Here is an 18,715-nt window from a genome sequence, read left to right on the forward strand (position 1 = left end):
CCGGGGGCTGGGGAAGCCCAAAGAGGCACCCAAAATTCCTTCTTTAAAAGGTGTTTAAGTAGGAAAGAGTGTGTTCCACCCTCTGGCAGCTGCGATTGGATTCACCCCCAGAATGAGGGGGGACAGCAAGTCCCCAGCTGGCACTGGGGAGGCCACAGGGGCAGAGCTGGAAATACCCCGAGGGTTTCACTCCTCCAGCACAGCAGAGAGCTCCTGGTCAATAATTCATGGCCCAGACAGCACAAGTGGCTTGGAGAGCTGCAGGAGAAAGCCAAGAACAAGAAGGCAGCAGAGGGAGGGAGGGAGAGGGGAGGAACCCCGGGGATGGGGATGGCAGCCCCGGTGCCAGGGCAGCTCTGTGCCCTCTGGGGGTGGGATATGGCAGGATGCTTGCCTGGCTGGAGCCCAGCTCTACCTATCCTGATGGCCAGCTCGTTCCCCAGGTCCCGGCCGGGCTCCTGCTCCTGCTTCTCCTTGACGGCTCGCTGCTCCCAGCTCAGGGCCACGGCGGCGTGGGAAGGGCCAGGGAACCCCTGCAAGGCAACACAGACACGTCAGCACATCCCAGAGCCCGGCCCTGGGGAGCAGGGTGGATGGGGATGGAGCAGGATGGATGGGGATGTGTCACAGCAGCTCCTCACCGCTGTGTCACCCGGGCTGGAAAATGTGCCACTCACAGTCTCTGCACAGAGAGACTCCATTCTGTCTCTCAGGATTCCTTGGAGAAGCACAGAGAGAAGAGAAAGCTTTATCTCTGCTGCTTTGTTTTGCCCATGTGGAATGTGGCTGTTTACCTGCAGTGATTGCTTGATGAGATTTTAGTGAAAGTTGTTGAAGTTCAATGATCAATCAGATCCAGCTGTGGCTCGGGCTCTCAGCAGTTATGACTTTGAGTTAGGTAAGTAAAAAGTGAGTATGTAGAATAGGATAGTATCTCTTTAAATAGCATATTAATGTCATATAGCATAGTTTTAATAAAGCAATCCTGCAGCCTTCTGGAGCCAGACAGAAATCATCATTTCTTCCCTGAGCCGGGGGTCACTGCATTGTTGCTACAGAAAAGGACCTTAAAGTCCATCCAGTGCCACCCCCTGCCACGGGCAGGGACACCTTTCAGCAGCCCAGAGTGCTCAGAGCCCTGTCCAGCCCGGCCTGGGACACTCCCAGGGATGGGGCAGCCACAGCTTCCCGGGAATTCCACCCCAGCCCCTCCACCACCACAGGGAAGAATTCCTTCCCCGTATCCCATCCAGCCCTGCCCTCTGGCAGGGGTAAGCCCTTCCCAATCTCCTGTCACTGATAAAAGGAATCCAGGTCGGTGTTTCTGGATGTGCTCAGGTTCCTCAAAGCCACCTGGAGCTACCACAGCAGGAGGAACCTCGGGATTAGAGGCACGGGAGCACAGCACATGTCCCTGGCAGTGATTTGTGACAGGGTGTCATCCTGAGTCCCCTCCTGCTGCAGGGCTGGGCATGAGCCCCAGGAGCATCCCGAGAGGGATGTGCAGCTGGGATCAGCCCCAGGAGCATCCCCAGGGAGGGACGTGCAGCTGGCATCACCTGGAGTCACCCCGGGAGCAGGGGTGTAGCTGTGGGGATGAGGGCAGCAGATAACCCAGCACCCTGAGCCAGAGCAGCAACAGGAGCCTCACCGGGGGGGTCACACGAACCCAAAATAAAGGTTAAAGATGAATAACTCAACTGGCTCCTCTCCCCTCATTTGCATAACGAGTCTGAGCAGGGCTATTAATACTAATGACATATCTGCAGTTCAGCCCGGAGCTCTCACCTCCACTGACCCAGCCAGAGGAGCTGGGGATGAAATCCCTCGGGAGGTGGGAGAGCCTCCCCTGCCAGCACAGCTCCTGCAGCAGCAGGGCAGGAGGGAAGGAGGAGTTCTCCAGCAAAACCGGGTGCTGAGAGCCAGCAAAGGGAGAGGGGAGCTTTCCTTGGATAAGGAATGAGGGGACTGGGGATGGGAGCTCAGGGGCCCCTCCTGCTGCAGGGTGAGGGAGTCATGGAATCCTGTCCCAAAATCCTGGAATGGTTTGGGTTGGGAAGGACCTTAAAGCCCATCCCATTCCACCCCTGCCATGGCAGGGACACCTTCCACTGTCCCAGGGTGCTCCAAACCCCATCCAGCCCAGCCTGGAGCACTGCCAGGGATGGAGCAGCCACAGCTGCTCTGGGAATCCCATCCCAGGGCCTCCCCTGCTCACATTGGGGAAGGATTTCCCCCAATATCCCATCCCTCCCTGCCTCTGGCAGTGGGGAGCTGCTGGAACTCAAAACGCCCCTCAGACATTTTTGGAGGTTCCAGGCCCAGGTCAGAAGCATTTGAGACCCTGGCAGGCAGCTGCAAACAGCTGTGATTTTGGGTTTGAGCCATGGAATGAGTTACCAACCTTGCAGGAAGAACAAGGAGCCACAAAAGTTTAGATATTAGAGTAGGAGTAGTCACAAAGTAAAGGGGAGAATTTTTTAGTATTGTACAAGGGGGTTTTAACACCTGTGCAGGGAGGTTTTTACTTTGTACATGGGGGCCAGAGGGTTTAAGATGGAGGAATGTAGGCCGGTCCTGTTCCTCCTCTTTCTCCTTCCTCACCTCCATGTTCTTGGTGATGTTGGCACTCACAGATTGGTTTAGAGTAGAAAATCACCATTTAATATAGGCAATAGGCATTGGGGGAAACTGGAAACATGTAACATGTAATGTACCATATAAAAGATAGAAAAGCACCATTTAATATAGGTAATAGGCATTGGGAAAAACTGTCACCATGTCACACGTAATGTACATATAAAAGACAGCAGCAGCCCTGGCGGGGAGAGAAGAAGCAGTCGGGGTCAGAGAGGATGTCAGGGTGTGTGTGTGCCTCTGCCTGAGCTCTGAGCAAACCACAGCAGCCCCAGGAGAAAATCTTTTAGATAACTTGCAATAAACTGCCTTGAGACCCAACAACAGAGACTGCTGAGCCTTTCTTTGGGAGCTCGGGCTGGAGGAGAGACTTTCCCACCACATGGAACCCCTGAACCAGGCCGGGGTTCTGACAGGGAACATTCCCTGTGTCCTCTCCATGCCTTGCCCAAAGCCTCTCCCCATCCTTCCTGCTAAATCCAAAGGGATTTTCACCTCCAGAAAGGAGCAGCACCCCAAAAACCAAACCCACAGTGACCCCCACAAAGCTGCACGGAGATGGAGGCGATTGCAGCTGGATTTGGGGGGGACAGGTGCCCTCTCCGCCGCCGGGGACAATTTGTGACAATATCGGTGACCTTCAGCAAAGCACACGACTGATCCCAGCTGAGACTGCTCTGAGTCATCCCAGCCCGGGGCCTGCAGGAGGCCCTTAATTGGAATGTGTCAGTGGGTTAAAAAACACTGCGGAGAGAAGAGGAAAGGCAACTGGCATTAATTAGTTCATGGCAGTAATTAGCGTCGGCTGAAATAACCACGGGGGTTGATTATTGCAAAAAGCGAGAGGCAGGGAGAGATTTGGACAGGAAGAACTTGGAGGAAAACTATTCTGGGATGTGGGAGCTCCCACTGCACTCCTCTGCTCGTGGAGTGAAGTTGTGGGATTGGCCTGACCCTGTGTGGAGAAGAAAATGAGGGAAAAAAGTGTCCTTTATATAGGAAAAAGGTGTCCTTTATATGGGAAAAAAAGTGTTCTTTATATAGGAAAAAAGGTGTCCCTTATGTAGAAAAAAGGTGTCCCTTATATGGGAAAAAAGGTATCCTTTTTGATACAAAATGGATATTCTTTTAGATTTTAAAAAAATATGTATCCTTTTAGGCAAAGCAAGGATTTGGGATCACATCCCCCTGCCCAAGATGTTAATTGATCTGAAGGCAATTTTAAAAAGAATTGGAGACTGACACCTCTGAGAAATAATCTGCTCTTCTCCTCCAGGCCAAGGGAGGAGAGTGAATTCATGAAGAAATCCGGATGGGCTGGGAGAGATCAGATCACAGCCCTGGATGCTGCTCCTCCTGTGCAGGATTTTAGCAGGGAAAACGCCCTTGCAAAGGCTCTGCAAAGCCCCAGCACCACGATGGGAAAGACAAACAGAATCCATTTTACTGCTCTCTGTAAAAAAAGAATAAAAATAATATCCCCAACTTGTCCAGGAGCAGACACAGAGATAAGGGACGGTAAAAATCCTGGGTCAGGTGGGGCCCAGAGGCTCCTGTTTCACACTCAGGGAGTGATAACACCCAGAGAGAACAGAGCAGGGACCAGCAGCAGGGAGGGAAGAGAGAGGGTGGCTCAGGGCTGCTCCTGAACATCTGGACAGAGCCCAGGGCAGCAAAGCCTCTAAAGGGGGGAATGATGCCTTCAGTCTGAGCTGTTCTATTCCCCACATTCTGCACTGCGTTGGGAAATAACTCTGAACTCCATGGAAAGTGTCAGCAGCTCTCCTCACAGCCCAGGCACACTGAACAATCCTGAACCAGCCCAGAACCAGCTCAGGCACACTGAACAATCCTGAACCAGCCCAGAACCAGCCCAGCACACTGAACAATCCTTCTCCAGCCCAGAACCAGCCCAGGCACACTGAACAATCCTTTTCCAGCCCAGAACCAGCTCAGCACACTGAACAATCCTTCTCCAGCCCAGAACCAGCTCAGCACACTGAACAATCCTGAACCAGCCCAGAACCAGCTCAGCACACTGAACAATCCTGAACCAGCCCAGAACCAGCTCAGCACACTGAACAATCCTGAACCAGCCCAGAACCAGCTCAGCACACTGAACAATCCTTCTCCAGCCCAGAACCAGCTCAGCACACTGAACAATCCTGAACCAGCCCAGAACCAGCTCAGCACACTGAACAATCCTGAACCAGCCCAGAACCAGCTCAGGCACACTGAACAATCCTGAACCAGCCCAGAACCAGCTCAGGCACACTGAACAATCCTGAACCAGCCCAGAACCAGCTCAGCACACTGAACAATCCTTTTCCAGCCCAGAACCAGCTCAGCACACTGAACAATCCTGAACCAGCCCAGAACCAGCTCAGCACACTGAACAATCCTGAACCAGCCCAGAACCAGCTCAGCACACTGAACAATCCTTCTCCAGCCCAGAACCAGCTCAGCACACTGAACAATCCTGAACCAGCCCAGAACCAGCTCAGGCACACTGAACAATCCTGAACCAGCCCAGAACCAGCTCAGCACACTGAACAATCCTGAACCAGCCCAGAACCAGCTCAGGCACACTGAACAATCCTGAACCAGCCCAGAACCAAGGACACCGCTGCAGCTCCAGCCCCAAAAAGTGCAAACAGCAGGGACTGAGGAGAGCAAACTGGGAGAATGGGACTGCACAACCTGGAGCTGGACTTGGACAATGAACCCAACATGGAAACGGACCAGAACTTGTAAAAGTGTGAAAACTCATGACCTGTCACCCATCTTGGGTGTAGCCCTGGCCAGGCTCTTGTGCTGCCCAAGGTGAATCCTTTGAGGCCTTTTAATAAATCCCCACTTTATTCTTCAGCTCTGTGGGAATCAGAAAAACAGAAACTTCCACAGACACTGAAGGGTTTGATCTGCAGCCTTGGGAGAAGCTTGGACTGATGTAAAAACACAATGCACAGGTATTAAGCAGGAAAATCATAAATTTCTGTTTCTACAGTTGTAAGAAAAATGTGCCTGAAGTAAGTGAGAATCTGCATGGGTAAGAGGCTGAAGGGTTTGTAATGCAGGGATGTGCTTGTATAAAATAAGCCAGGAGTTTAGAAGTTATGATAAAAGCATATGTGTGCAAGGGAGACAGAAGCCATTAGACAGCAGAAGTAAAGGTGACGGGTTGGAAAAGCAAAATAAACCCTGTAACAACTGTCTGTTGGGTTAGAAAGTTCTCTTATCACCTTGTAAAGAACAAACTTGTGACCTCTTTTAAGCTATGGCTGACTGCTTGTTCCTGTAAAATCTCACAGCCTTTGAGACTGATGTTTATCTGAGCAGTAAATCCTTCTTAGCCTGAAAATAGTCCCATCCCCTCATTTTTAGCACCAGCAAACTCTGTTCCAGGCAGCCTCTCCCCCCCGCCACGTGGAGCATCTCCAGCCTGGCTCCTGCAGCCCCACAGGAGCTGTGGGATTGGGAAAAGGTGCACCCCCAGCCAGGAACCCCAGAGTTTTCCCCAGATCTGCTCCAGGAGCAGCTCCCAGCACCCTGAGCCCTCCCCAAAAGCTGCAGCCAGGGAGTGAGGTGGGAGCAGGGGAGGGTGGCCTCAGTTTCCCCATGGCAGCTCACGGCAAGGATGTTTGAGAGCCCTGGCTGCTGCTCCTCCTGCAGCTTTGGGAGCAGCCTGGCAGGGCAGGGGTGTCAGTCCCCTCCTCTGTGTCCCCCCAGCGTGGGGACAGCCCTGGGGGTGCCACCGCAGCTGCCCAGCCCTGGGAGCTGCCAGCTGACCCTTGGCAGTGCCCAGGTGCAGCCGTGTCCTGAGCTGGCAGCACCAGAACCCCCCCAGAACCAGCAGGAGGGAGGCAAAGCGACCAAAAAAATCCCCCCCAGACCTTGAAAAATCAGGAATGGGGGGAAAGAATCCCACAGCCCTTCCAATCCAGGGGTGCTGCAGCCTGTGCCAGCCAGCCCAGCCCAGCTGGATCCCCAAAAATAGACAGGGAACATCACTGGCACCAGCCCCAGCGGGCAGGGGGGCACAGCCCAGCCCATCCTTTGGCTCAAACAAAATAAAATATTAAAAATGAACACGTGGGGTTTTCCCCCTGGCACATCTGGGGCTTTTCCCTCCCCAGGAGGGAGGAGGGGACACACTCCCAGTCCCCTCGGGAAGCTGGGATGTTCCTCTGACACAGCACAAGGCTTTTGTAACCTCTGCCACGACCAAAACAACAGCACGGGAATGTTTTCCCTGCTTTGGCAAAAAAAAACCAAAAAAAAAGAACCAAACAAACCCCATCCCTGCAGCATCAGGAGTTTCCTGTCACCAACCTCCTTCCCACCAGGAACCCTGGAAAAGCCTCAGCCACAACCAGCACAATTCATTTTTCAATGCAGTAATTGCTCCAAGCAGAGCATCTGAGCCCAGCAGAAGCAGCGAGGATGGAGATGCACTCCCAGCTGTGTGCTGGGAGGAGATTTGCCTCTTCCAGCCACAGCCAGACCTCCAGGAGTGTTTTCCTGGGGGGGTTTATTTTCCTCACACCCCCTCAGAGAGGTTGGTGCCAGAGAGGCAGCCCCACAATGTGAGATTTTAATTGTTTGAGATGTTAATAACCAGATGGGATCAACAGGAGCCATTCTGCACACATCTATTAAACCCTGGCAGGGACCAGTTCCACCCCTTTTCCCACTCCCTGCCCCCTTCCCACGTGGATTTCCACAGGCTTTTTGCCAGGGTGAAAGAAAAAGCAAACAAACCTTCAATTAGCAGCTCATTCCTCCCCAGTATTTCCTCAGCAAGGATTTCGCAGAGGGAATTGATGGGGAAGGGTGAGCTTTGGGGTGTGGGAGCTCTGGCAGGATGCAGCAGGGCTCAGCCAGCCATCCATCCTTCCCCAAATGAAGAGCCAGGAGCGTGGCAGCACTGCCTAATTCCATTACTGTGACACACGGCTTCCTCTGCATCCTCAGCCCCCCCTGCGGACGTGAGCGAGGCCTCGGCAGCCCCAGCCCCCATCCCAGCCCCCCGTATTCCATCCCAGCCCCCTGTGTCCCCCTGTGCTCCATCCCAGCCCCTGTGTTCCATCCCAGCCCCCTGTGTCCCCCTGTGCTCCATCCCAGCCCCCTGTGTCCCCCTGTGCTCCATCCCAGCCCCTGTGCTCCATCCCAGCCCCCTGTGTCCCCCTGTGCTCCATCCCAGCCCCCAGGAGCAGCCCAGGCACGGGCTATGTGGGATTTTGCCCTGTAGGAATTTGGGACTTTCCATGCTGCCAGGCACTGACCCCCAGGAGAACACTGCACTGACCTGAGGCCGTGGAGAAGCTTCCAAAATGGAATGATGGAACTGGGATTGTGGGGGTGGAGTTTGGATAGAAGTGTGTGATATCATAGGGGGAAAACTCAGAGTTTGGGGTTTAGAATACAGGAATATCTATAAAGCAAGATGGAGGTTTTAGGGTGGAGGCTGCTCCTTCTTCTCCATGGTTTGGGTGGTTTTGTGTAATTGGATAAAAAAGTCCCCACTGTGGACCACAGGTGGTTAGTGATTGGGTTAAAAATAAAAATAATTTAAGTGTCATCTCTTAATTACTCACTTCATCCTTAAAAATCCTTGTAGAAAGAAAGATGGGTCTCCATTTTTAGTTTGTTAGAGTGAAGTGCTGCAGAGCTCAGGGTTGCTGAGACTGTGACAGAAATGAGGACTAACAAACACCTGAGTCCCAACAAGAAATACCTTCTCACACATTAAATCCCAACCGTGGCAAAAAAAAAAACCCAACCAAAATCAGCAAAAACTCCACAGTGAGTCAGAGCTTCCCCTGCAGCTCCAGAGCCGTGGGGATCCCCATGGAAGCAGCTTCCCCCTCCTGCCTCCCCCCAGGCAGCCACAGAACCTCCCCTGCTGCCTGCCCTGACACCTTAATGGCAGGTTTGCCTTGCAGCCTGGAGGAATTAATTTGGGGTTGTGCTCTGAGCAAATTCAGAGGCACACGGTGAGCTCCAGAAGGGCTGGGGGAGCATCCAGGGCCCGGATCAACAGGGGCTGTGCACGGGCGGAGGGAGGGCAGGGAGGAGATCCTGCTCTGCTCCTCCTTGTGGGAAACTTCCATGCACCCTTCCCAGCCCAAACAGAAAGCAAAATGCAGGCAGCAAAGGCTGAGCCAGGAGGAGGGAAAAGCCCAGGGAATATCAGAGCTGGGAACAGGGAATAGCCCATGGACTATCAGAGCTGGGAAAGGAGAAAAGCCCAGGGAATATCAGAGCCAGGAACAGCGAATAGCCCAGGGAATAGCAGGGCCAGGAGGAGGGAAAATCCCTTGGAATATCAGAGCCAGGAGGGGAGAAAAGCCCATGGAATATCAAAGACAATATGAGGGAAAAGCCAGGGAATATCAGAGCCAGGAGGAGGGAAAAGCCCAGGGAATATCAGAGCCAAGAACAGGGAAAAGACCATGGAATATCAGAGCTGGGAGAGGAGAAAAACCCACGGAATATCAGAGGCAGGAACAGGGAAAATCCCATGGAATATCAGAGCTGGGAGAGGAGAAAATCCCATGGAATATCAGAGCGAGGAACAGGGAGAAGCCCATGGAATACCAGCAGCCTTCCCAGCAATTGCTGCTGCAGGGGCAGGAGGCTCAGGATGGAGAGGGGGATGCAGGAGCTGCTGGAATGAAGAATTCAGCCAGGATTTCTCAGTCCCTGCTTTTTCCCAGAGGGATTTCTCAGTCCCTGCTTTTTCCCAGAGGGATTTCTCAGTCCCTGCTTTTTCCCAGAAGGATTTTTCACCCCAGCCCATCCCAGTGCTCCCAATCCCACAACCCTGAGCAGGCTGGGAGGGGATTCAAGCCCAACTCAGAACCAAGGAGCTCTGCAGCTCCAGCTCTGGGACTTCCCAAATAATGCTTTTATGAAATGCTTGATGCATAATGAGAGAGAATTCTAATTAAGAGCAGCTGACAAATTGCACTGCGGCAGTAAATAAGCCTTTATCTCCATTAATAGAATGAAATGCTTTGGTAGAAATTAGGATAATTAGGATTTTGTGGGGTTTTTTTGGCAAAGAATTCCGACCTCTCCAGCCACCACTGGGTTCCAAGCACTGAAGGGCTGCACAGGGGCAGGGCAGGGGTGGGAAGCAGGCAGGTTTTCCATGGATCCCAGGGAAAAACAGATCAAAAAGAAACTTGGGGGCTTCTGAGTCTCTCCCAGGATCCCACGGGTGGGTTTGTTTGGTGGTCAGCACCACCAAACAGGGATTTTCATGGCACAAATTCCACCTGGGACAGGAGCCAGGGATCAATCCCTCATGGATCTGTAACCTGTGGGTTGGGGTTAATTGATAAATGAATTAAACCCACGCCCAGGTAACTCTGGGTTCTTTGGAGATGGAAGGGAAGGATGTTTCCCAATGGGAGGCTTTGCTGCATTCCCAAAAAACAAAACAGCTCATCCTCAGAGGCAGATCCCTCCTTCCTCCCCAGCCTGTGGAGAAGGGCCAGGGCTCCACAAAACCAAACAAACACAAGGGCTGCTGTTTGTTTTGCCCTGAGCAGAGGAAATCTGAGCAAAGCAGGAATGCAGGAGCCCCCAGCTCCATCCTGCCCCTCCAGCAGGGAAAGGCTCCACCCCAGCCCCACACTCCAAAACTTAATAAAGCAGAAAACCCTGCCTGGAAAAACCCTCCACCTTGCCCAGCAATGAGGTTGTGCAGCTAATTAACTGGCTGGGAGTCCCAGCTGAGGAGGAAAAAGCACATTAAAATGGGAATGGGAGCTGGGCAGAGGAATTTGGGTCCTGCACCTTCCCTGCAATAATGACCCAGCACAGGGAGCAGCAGGGCACAGGCAGGAGCAGCTTCCCAGCCCTGGGGGTGGGAGTGCACCCACGGCTGCCCTGCCTGTCCCAGCACGTGGAGAATCCCCAAATCCCTCAATTATTGAGGCTGGAAAAGCCTGCCAAGATCTCCGAGTCCCCACCTTGTCCCCAGAGCTCCGAGTGCCACCTCCAGGGATGGACACTCCAACTCCCTCCAATGCCTGGTACCTTTTCCTGGAAGAAATTCCTCCTAAAATGCAATTATTTACAAGGAATCACTTCCTAGTGGCCCCCTCTCCCAAAAAATATATGCTCTCCATGGTTTAATCCGGCTGTGGTTTAGGCCTGAGGGAAAAATTGCAATTTTAAACAACGTGTAGCTACACCTTGATGGTCCTTCCTCCTCCTCCTCTTCCTCCTCTGTGCACCACTCCCAGCTTTCCCTCCCAAAAGGGGACTTGTATGGATTTAGAAGGCAAAATATTCACCCTGAGGGCACATTCTGAGCCAGACACGAGGGGATCCTCGGGGCTCTTCATGGAGCTCTCAAAGCCTTCCCAAGAGCTGTGGCCCAAAATAGCCCAAAATTCTCTGTGCAAAACATCCAGTCCCAAACCATACTCCCAAAGAGCCTCCAAGCACATCCAGAAAAAGGCAGGAGCACCAAAAAAATCCTGTTTGGAGGGGGCCAAAGGGATTCGGCTCCCACCAGGAGCATCCTGACCCTGCTCAGGGAAACCTTGGGGCAGCTGCAGAGCAGAGCCCAAATTGTTCCCCAGGCAGGTGTGAGACAATGGCCAGAGAGGGATTTTGGCTGTGCTGGGTCTGTGGGATGAGGGGAATAAATACCCACCCCACAAAAGGCTTTTTAAAGGCACTTTTAAACAAAGCTGCTGTTTGTTTAAACCCAAGGAATGCTCTGCCCATCACATGAGGCTTTATTGATTTCCTCTGTGCTCAGGAGCAAAATAAAACCACCAAACCTGTACCCAGCAGACCAGGGGAAAAAAAAAAACACCACTAAAATCCAATGGAGATGGTAATTCCAGGTTGGAATTACAGCCCTGGCTCCCCATCCTCCCTCCCTGATCATCTTTCACACCCCAGGTATTGGCAGGCTCCTGGTCAGAGCTGAGTGATGGCCCAGCAGCTCTGGCCTGGGTTATTCATTAACTCCTGCTGCTCCTGCAGCCTCTGCCCTGCTCCCCTGGGAGACCCCCGGACCCCCCAGCAGCCCTGGGACCCCACAGGGCAGGGATGGAGCTCCTCCCTGTGCACACAGATGCTCCTGAGCAAAACCAAGCCTGCAGGGAGAGGAGATGAGGCTGATGAAGCCTCATTATCCTATTTGGTGATTTAATGATGGCAGCAGAGGAGTGGGAAGAGCAGGAGCTGAGGCAGGGCTGGGGCAGCAGCTCCTGGGGCTTTGCAGCTCCCACCAGGACCAGCTGCATTCCTCCCTCTCCCTGCTCCTGCCCCAGCCCCAGCAGGGAATTCCATGAAGAGCAGGAGCCAGGGAGCTCCTGGGGGGCTGCGCTGCACCCAAAGCCCCCAAACCCCACCCAGGTGGGCTTGGGAACACCTCAGGATTCCTCAGGAGAGCTCCCGGGGACTCAGCAGCTCCCAGGGAGTGGTAAAATCCCTCAGGGTGGAAAAGCCCTCTGGGAACACCGAGTGCCACCACGGCACATCCCCAAGTGCCACATCCACAGAGCTTTGACCCCTCAGGGGTGGGCATCCACCCTGGGCAGCTGGGCCAGCTCCTGACGCTTCCAATTTCCACCTGCACGTGAAAATCCAGCAGCAAAAGCAGCCAGGGACTGCCTGGAAACCAGAGCCAGGGCTGGGGGAATCCTCTGGCCCCTCCTGGGATTGCCCCAGGAAGGGCAAGCAGCACATCCCAAAGCCAATAAAACAACCAACCTCTGAACAAAACCCACCCCAGGCAGCAGAGCTGCACGACAGATTTGAAGGATGGGAATAATAACACTTAATTCCAGCATTCTTATGCCTTTCAGTAGATCCAAAATAGCTCCTGAGCCATCAGGGACCTGATGCACTGAATTTTAAAGTAAACTTTCCCTCAGAGGCTTTGGGTCTTGGCAGTGAAGGCACTGAGCCCCAAACCCTTTTTAGGAAAGGCTCCAGAGGCTCACCCAGCCCCATCAGCACCCAAAACCTCCACAAGCACCAGCTGAAATTTAAATTTAGATTAAAAAAACAGGTTAAACTGGAGGCTCCATGCCAGGAGATTTGGGGAAATCGAGGAGAGCCCATTTCTGAAACCCCTGGGATCTGTTTTTGCCCTGCTCTCGCCCTCCAAGTGACCCCAAATTTCCCAGTGAGGTTTGCCAACCCCACCAGCATCTCCTCCTCAGCTGGAGGATGAACAAACACCCGGGGGGAAAAGGCAAAGATAAAGATGTAATAGATTAGATCTGCCTTTTGTGAGGAGTGGAATGACTCCAGCTGCTCAGGCACCACTGGAGCTGGGAGCTTAACCCTTCCTCTGCCACGGGCACACCCCAGCTCCAGCAGGGCTGAGGCAGGGGAAGAACCCTCCTGGCTGGCAGCAGGCAGGGCTGGGCTGCCAGGGAGTCGATAGAAGCTTTTGGGGGTGGCTGCTGTCCAGCCTGGAGCTGTGCCAGGGCTCCCAACCAGCCTCACTGGCACCGAGAGGGAACCAGCCACACACCCTGGGGGGAAATGCGGGCTCCAGGGGAAGGGAGATGGCCCCAGAGCACACTGCCAGCCTCACCAAACTTTTGTTTTTCATTTCAACTGGCTCAGCTCGACCCTCTCCCCACAACCTGCCGAGTTTCTTCCCAAAGCATCCCAAAATTCCCATCCTGAAGCCAGCTGCAGTGACACAGAGCCCCCCACCCCTGCCAGCTCTCCTGCCCCTTCCCAAGGCAGCCAGGGGGAGGAAAAGCAGCCTTGGGATGAACAGACCCTGACAGGGTGGCTCCTGCCCCTTCTCCAGGAGGAGAACACACACACAGCACTATTTTGGGATAAAAACCCTCCCCCAGCTCCACCTGAGGGGGTAAATCCTCCTTGTCCACGTCCCAGCCAGCAGAATTCCCATGGGATGAGCATGTCCCACATGGAGCAAAGCAGGCAGGAGAGAGCAGCTCTGCTCCCAGCAGCATTGCAGCTGGATTTGAGGACAGATTTGGATGGTTTTACACCTGCACTGCTCCCTGCAAGGCCAGCACCCTCCTCCCTGTCCTTCTCACTGCACCCCACTCCACTTCCCCCAAAAACCACCCAGCACAAACTCCAGCCACCAGAACAGGTGGGGTTTTGTGGGAACCCAGGGCTTCCCTCTGGCTGCCCTGGCAGGTCTGGGACCCTGGCAGGGGTCAGGAACCCCCTGGACAGAGCCCCCAGAGACACTGGCTGTGATCTCTGTCCATGGAAAAGAGTTTTCAATCTCACAGGGTGAATTACCAGCTCTGAGTGTTTGATATCAGTAATAATTAAGTGTGGCACGGGTGCAAAAGTAAAATTTTAGGATTCTAGATGAGGGGTCCAAAGGAGACAAGCTGGAGGAAATTGGGTGTGCCTTGTCCTTTTTCTCCTTCTTCATGCCCTCCATGTCTCACTGTGGTGTTGGCATTTTTCTGTTGGTTCAGGCTGGGGACACACTGTCCAACGTAGGTGACAGATATTGGCACGTTCTTGTAAATGCAGCCCAGGGAGTTTCTGGTATTGAATGTTTGTCACATCCCACTGAGGGCAGAGCCCCACACGCTGTCCTGCAGGACAGAGCTGGGCAGGGCAGCAGAACATGTGAGAGATCAACAGAATAAACAACCTGGAAACCAGCACAGACCAATTCTGGCTTCTGCTTTGGCAGGGGGCTGACAGACAGAGACTTTCTACAATTTTGGAATTATCAATACCTCAGATTCCAACAGGGTTTGTGCTCCAGCTCCTTCTCCATCCTGCTGGCAAACTCCAGCCCAGCCCAGGGGGACACCCTGGCACAGGGAGAGCAGCAGCAAAGGGCAGAGCTCGGGGCCAAACAGCTCCCAGGGGATCCAAGAGCAGCTCCTGCATCCTGCAGGGTGTTTGGGAACCCCAAAAAACCCAAAGAGAGGGCGAGGAGAGGAAGGAGAGTCCCAGCAGGGGCATTTCAGCCACTGGCACTGGGAGTGGGTCTCAGGCTGGGGGTGTGTGTTCAATTCCCATCTTGGGGCAGGTCTCTGCTGTTCTTGGGGCAGGTCTCTGCTGTTCTTCGGGCAGTTTTCTTTATCTCTCCCACAACCAACCCTCCCTTCAGTAGATATCTTCTGTTCATTGGCTATTAATTATTAATTATCTTCTGTTCATGGGTTAATTATTAATTATCTTCTATTCATGGCCACTGAGTGTCCCTGCATGGCTGAGAAAATTCCATCATCCATGGGGAGATGCTGCACCCAGGGGAGGAGCCAAACATTCCTACCTGGATCCAATCTGACCTGGGAACAGCACAGCAGCCTTTGCCCCCTGCATTCCCAGAGGAGCAGCTTTCTTCCCCCTGCATTCCCAGAGGAGCAGCTTCCTTCCCCCTGCATTCCCAGAGGAGCAGCTTCCTTCCCCTGCATTCCCAGAGGAGCCCAGGCCCATCTCCCCCAGCCCTGGAGCTCCAAGGAAAACTCCCCCCTTGTGCAGATCCTGCTCCAGCAGAAGCACAGCTGGCACTGCAGGAGGGCTGAGCCCCCCTGGGATGGGGCTGAGCCACCTCCCTGACCCACATTTCTGACTCTGGCAGTGTGGGTTTGTATTACTGCATTTTTATTTTATTTTTTCCCTAATAAAGGACTGGTATTCTTGCTTCCACATCTTTGCCTGAGAGCCCCTTAATTTCAAAATTATAATAATTCAAAGGGAGGGGGTTCACATTTTCCATTTCAGGGGAGGATCCTGCTTTCCTTAGCAGACACCTGGGCTTTTCAAACCAAGACAGAGTGACCCCACAACTTCCAGCGACCCCACAACATCCAGCAATTCTCCTCCCAGCTGAGATGCACCTGACTGGAGCTGTGACCCTGTCAGGAGAGGCTCCAAAATCCAGGGGAAAAAAAAAGCCTCTGGTGCTACAGACTCCTAAAAACCTCCCATTCCTTCCTCACAACCACAGGCCAGTAAAATCCCACTGAGCTAAATATGAAAATGGAAGGATCTCCTTGGAAATTTTGGAAATCTCTTCACTGACTGCACCATTCTCACGTCCCCAGCTGCAGAAATCCACCAGCTCCCCATTTATTGATATTTTTAGCAGCAGGCTCAGGCTGCCTGCTTGGGTTGAGCAGCACTGCCAGGGCTGGCAGCTCTGCAGATGAAGCCCCTGGGCTGGGACACGAGGTCACACCTGAGCTGTTTGAGGAGTGCTGCCAGCCACAAGAACAAAAGCAGAAGTGTGAAGGGAAAAAAAAACAGGAAGATTAAAAGAAAAAACCAACAGAGCTCAGCGAGCCTAAAGCTGCATCCAGCACGGCCAGAGCCAGGGGAAATCACAAAATCATTAAATCTGGGAGAGAATCCATCCGTGCCTGGCGAGCAGCAGCTCTTCCCTGCAGCTGGAGGAAGGGCAGGAACCCCCAAACTGGGAATTCCCACTGCCAGCACTGGGATGAGCCCTCAGACTGGGAATTCCCACTGATAAACACTGGGATGAGCCCTCAGACTGGGAATTCCCACTGATAAACACTGGGATGAGCCCCAAACTGGGAATTCCCACTGATAAACACTGGGATGAGCCCCCAGACTGGGAATTCCCACTGATAAACACTGGGATGAGCCCCAAACTGGGAATTCCCACTGATAAACACTGGGATGAGCCCCAAACTGGGAATTCCCACTGATAAACACTGGGATGAGCCCCAAACTGGGAATTCCCACTGATAAACACTGGGATGAGCCCCCAGACTGGGAATTCCCACTGATAAACACTGGGATGAGCCCCCAGACTGGGAATTCCCACTGATAAACACTGGGATGAGCCCCCAGACTGGGAATACCCACTGCCAGCACTGGAGCAGCCCCCCAGCCCCCCAATTCCCACTCACCATCACTGGGATGAGCCCCCAGCCTGGACATTCCCACTGATAAACACTGGATGAGCCCCCAGCCCCACAATTCCAAATGACAGCACTGGGATGAGCCCTCAGAGTGGGAATTCCCACTCACCAGCACTGGGATCATTCCCCATTCCCACTCACCAGCACTGGGATCATTCCCCATTCCCATTCACCAGCACTGGGATCATTCCCCATTCCCACTCACCAGCACTGGGATCATTCCCCATTCCCACTCACCAGCACTGGGATCATTCCCAGCCCAGTTCCCACTCACCAGCACTGGGATCATTCCCCATTCCCACTCACCAGCACTGGGATCATTCCCAGTTCCCACTCACCAGCACTGGGATCATTCCCAGTTCCCACTCACCAGCACTGGGATCATTCCCCATTCCCACTCACCAGCACTGGGAGCAGCAGGTCGGCCCCGTACACGAACGCTGCCCCCAGGGCAAAGCCCGCGGCCACCGGGAAGAAGGAGAAGGCCCCAAAGGCCCCGGATTCCTCGGCCAGCTCGATGGCCGGGGCCAGCAGGGACCAGTAGGACGCTGCCAGCATCACCTGGGGACACAAGGGGAGTGGTGAGACCCCCTGGAAGCTGAAATCCCAAAGGAGAAGCAGGTGCAGGATGCAGTGGAAGGAGCCCGGGGCTGCAGCAGGAGGATGCTGTGGGGAAGGTGAGCCCAGCTCTGCCCAGCAGCCCCCAGAAGCCCAGGAAATTCCCTTGGCAGGATGCTCAGAGCCACAGGGATGGTTTGGGCTGGAAAAGACCTCAAAGCCCATCCAGGGCCACCGTGGCAGGGACCCCTCCCACTGTCCCAGGTGCTCCCAGCCCTGCCCAGCCTAGTCTTGGGCACTGCCAGGGATCCAGGGGCAGCCACAGCTGCTCTGGGCACCTGTGCCAGCGTCCCAACACCCTCCCAGAGAATTCCTTCCCAACTTCCAACCCAAACCTCCTCTCCTCAGCTCCAAGGCCCTGACGAGGAGCTGCTGCCCAGCTCTGCCACCCCCAGCCCCTCCTCAGGAGGGAGGAAGGAGCTGCCTGTGCTGCAGACACCAGTCCCTGGGGGTTGTGTAAATCTGAGCTGCCTGTGAGTAAGAAGAACGAGGGCTGTCATGTCAGGCTTAAGCACGGCTGTCAAACCTCATATTTCAAATGCCACCTCCTTTAAAAAACAACCACACGCCCCAACGTGGCAACACAGGCAACAGGGAGAGGCTCAGGAGAATTATGTTGTCAGCTCACGTTAAGCTATCATTTCCCCACGGCAAACAGAGCCCTGACAGAGCTCAGCCCCCAGATCCTGCCAGGATCCCACAGCTCAGGGGAGCTGACACAGCTGAGGCAGCCCCAGGTGCAGGAAAAGGGATTTATTCCATGGGTTTGTGTTGTGCAGATCAGGTCTGGAGGCTTTGTCATGGATTTACAGAGCACTCCAAGCTGCAGGGGAGCCCTTCAGCAGCTTGCCCCGAGCTCAGGGTGGGATTTAGGGATTTAGGATCTCCTGCCCACCCAGGGCAGGGTCAGAGCCTGGTTTCAGCTGATCCCAGGAGTGAGAAAAGGGAGGATTCCTGCCAAGGACCCGGCTGCAGTGACAAATTCACTCTGATCTCAAAGCTCTGCAGTGGCTCAGCCAGGGACAGCAGCCAGGCCCAGTGTCCCCAAGGCAGCTGGTGGCAAAGGCAGGAATAAAAGGCAGGAAAATCCCCCTGGATCAACAAACCTGGAACCAGAGAGGATTTTCCACAGCTTCCCCTCGTTCCAGCCCCACGGAGCCAGGGAGCCAAAGTGGATTTGGGGCATTCTCACAGCCTTTGTGCCCCAAAGATGCCACAATGCCATCAATCCAGCAGGACTGGGAAAACACAGGGCAGGCGGGATCAGCTCAGGGACCCAGAGCATCACAAACCCTGCCCAGCAGTGGGACAGGAGACAAAAAACCAACCAGGGCAATGAATCCAGATCCGTGCCCTCACTCTGGTGGTAATCCCTCCAAACACAGCAGGATTTCAACCCAAACCTCTCCCAGGGCTGGGCATCTCCTTCCACCAGGACTCAGAGCAGGAATCCCCCAAATTCTGGGCTCTCCTCAGCCCCCAAGCCCAGGGATCCAGCACTGCCCCCGTGGCTGTGGAGCCACACAGGAGCTTTTGTGTTAAAATTCAGAATAAACTGAGCCACGAGC

The 18,715-nt window shown here is 53.9% G+C and overlaps 1 protein-coding gene across 1 annotated transcript in view; it reads right to left on the reverse strand.

Moving 5' to 3' along the window:
* The window catches only part of SLC39A11 (solute carrier family 39 member 11), a 91,791-nt gene that overhangs the window by 67,578 nt on the left and 5,498 nt on the right, over positions 1–18,715 (reverse strand). The window contains exons 4-5 of the mRNA XM_077787397.1: positions 16,932–17,090; positions 395–533 (exon numbers count right to left, since the gene is read on the reverse strand). Of these exons, the coding sequence (XP_077643523.1) occupies positions 395–533; positions 16,932–17,090 (298 nt within the window). The remainder of the gene's footprint in view (positions 1–394; positions 534–16,931; positions 17,091–18,715) is intronic.

Source organism: Lonchura striata, chromosome 19 (assembly GCF_046129695.1).
Source record: "Lonchura striata isolate bLonStr1 chromosome 19, bLonStr1.mat, whole genome shotgun sequence".
NCBI classification, from domain to species: Eukaryota; Metazoa; Chordata; class Aves; order Passeriformes; family Estrildidae; genus Lonchura; species Lonchura striata.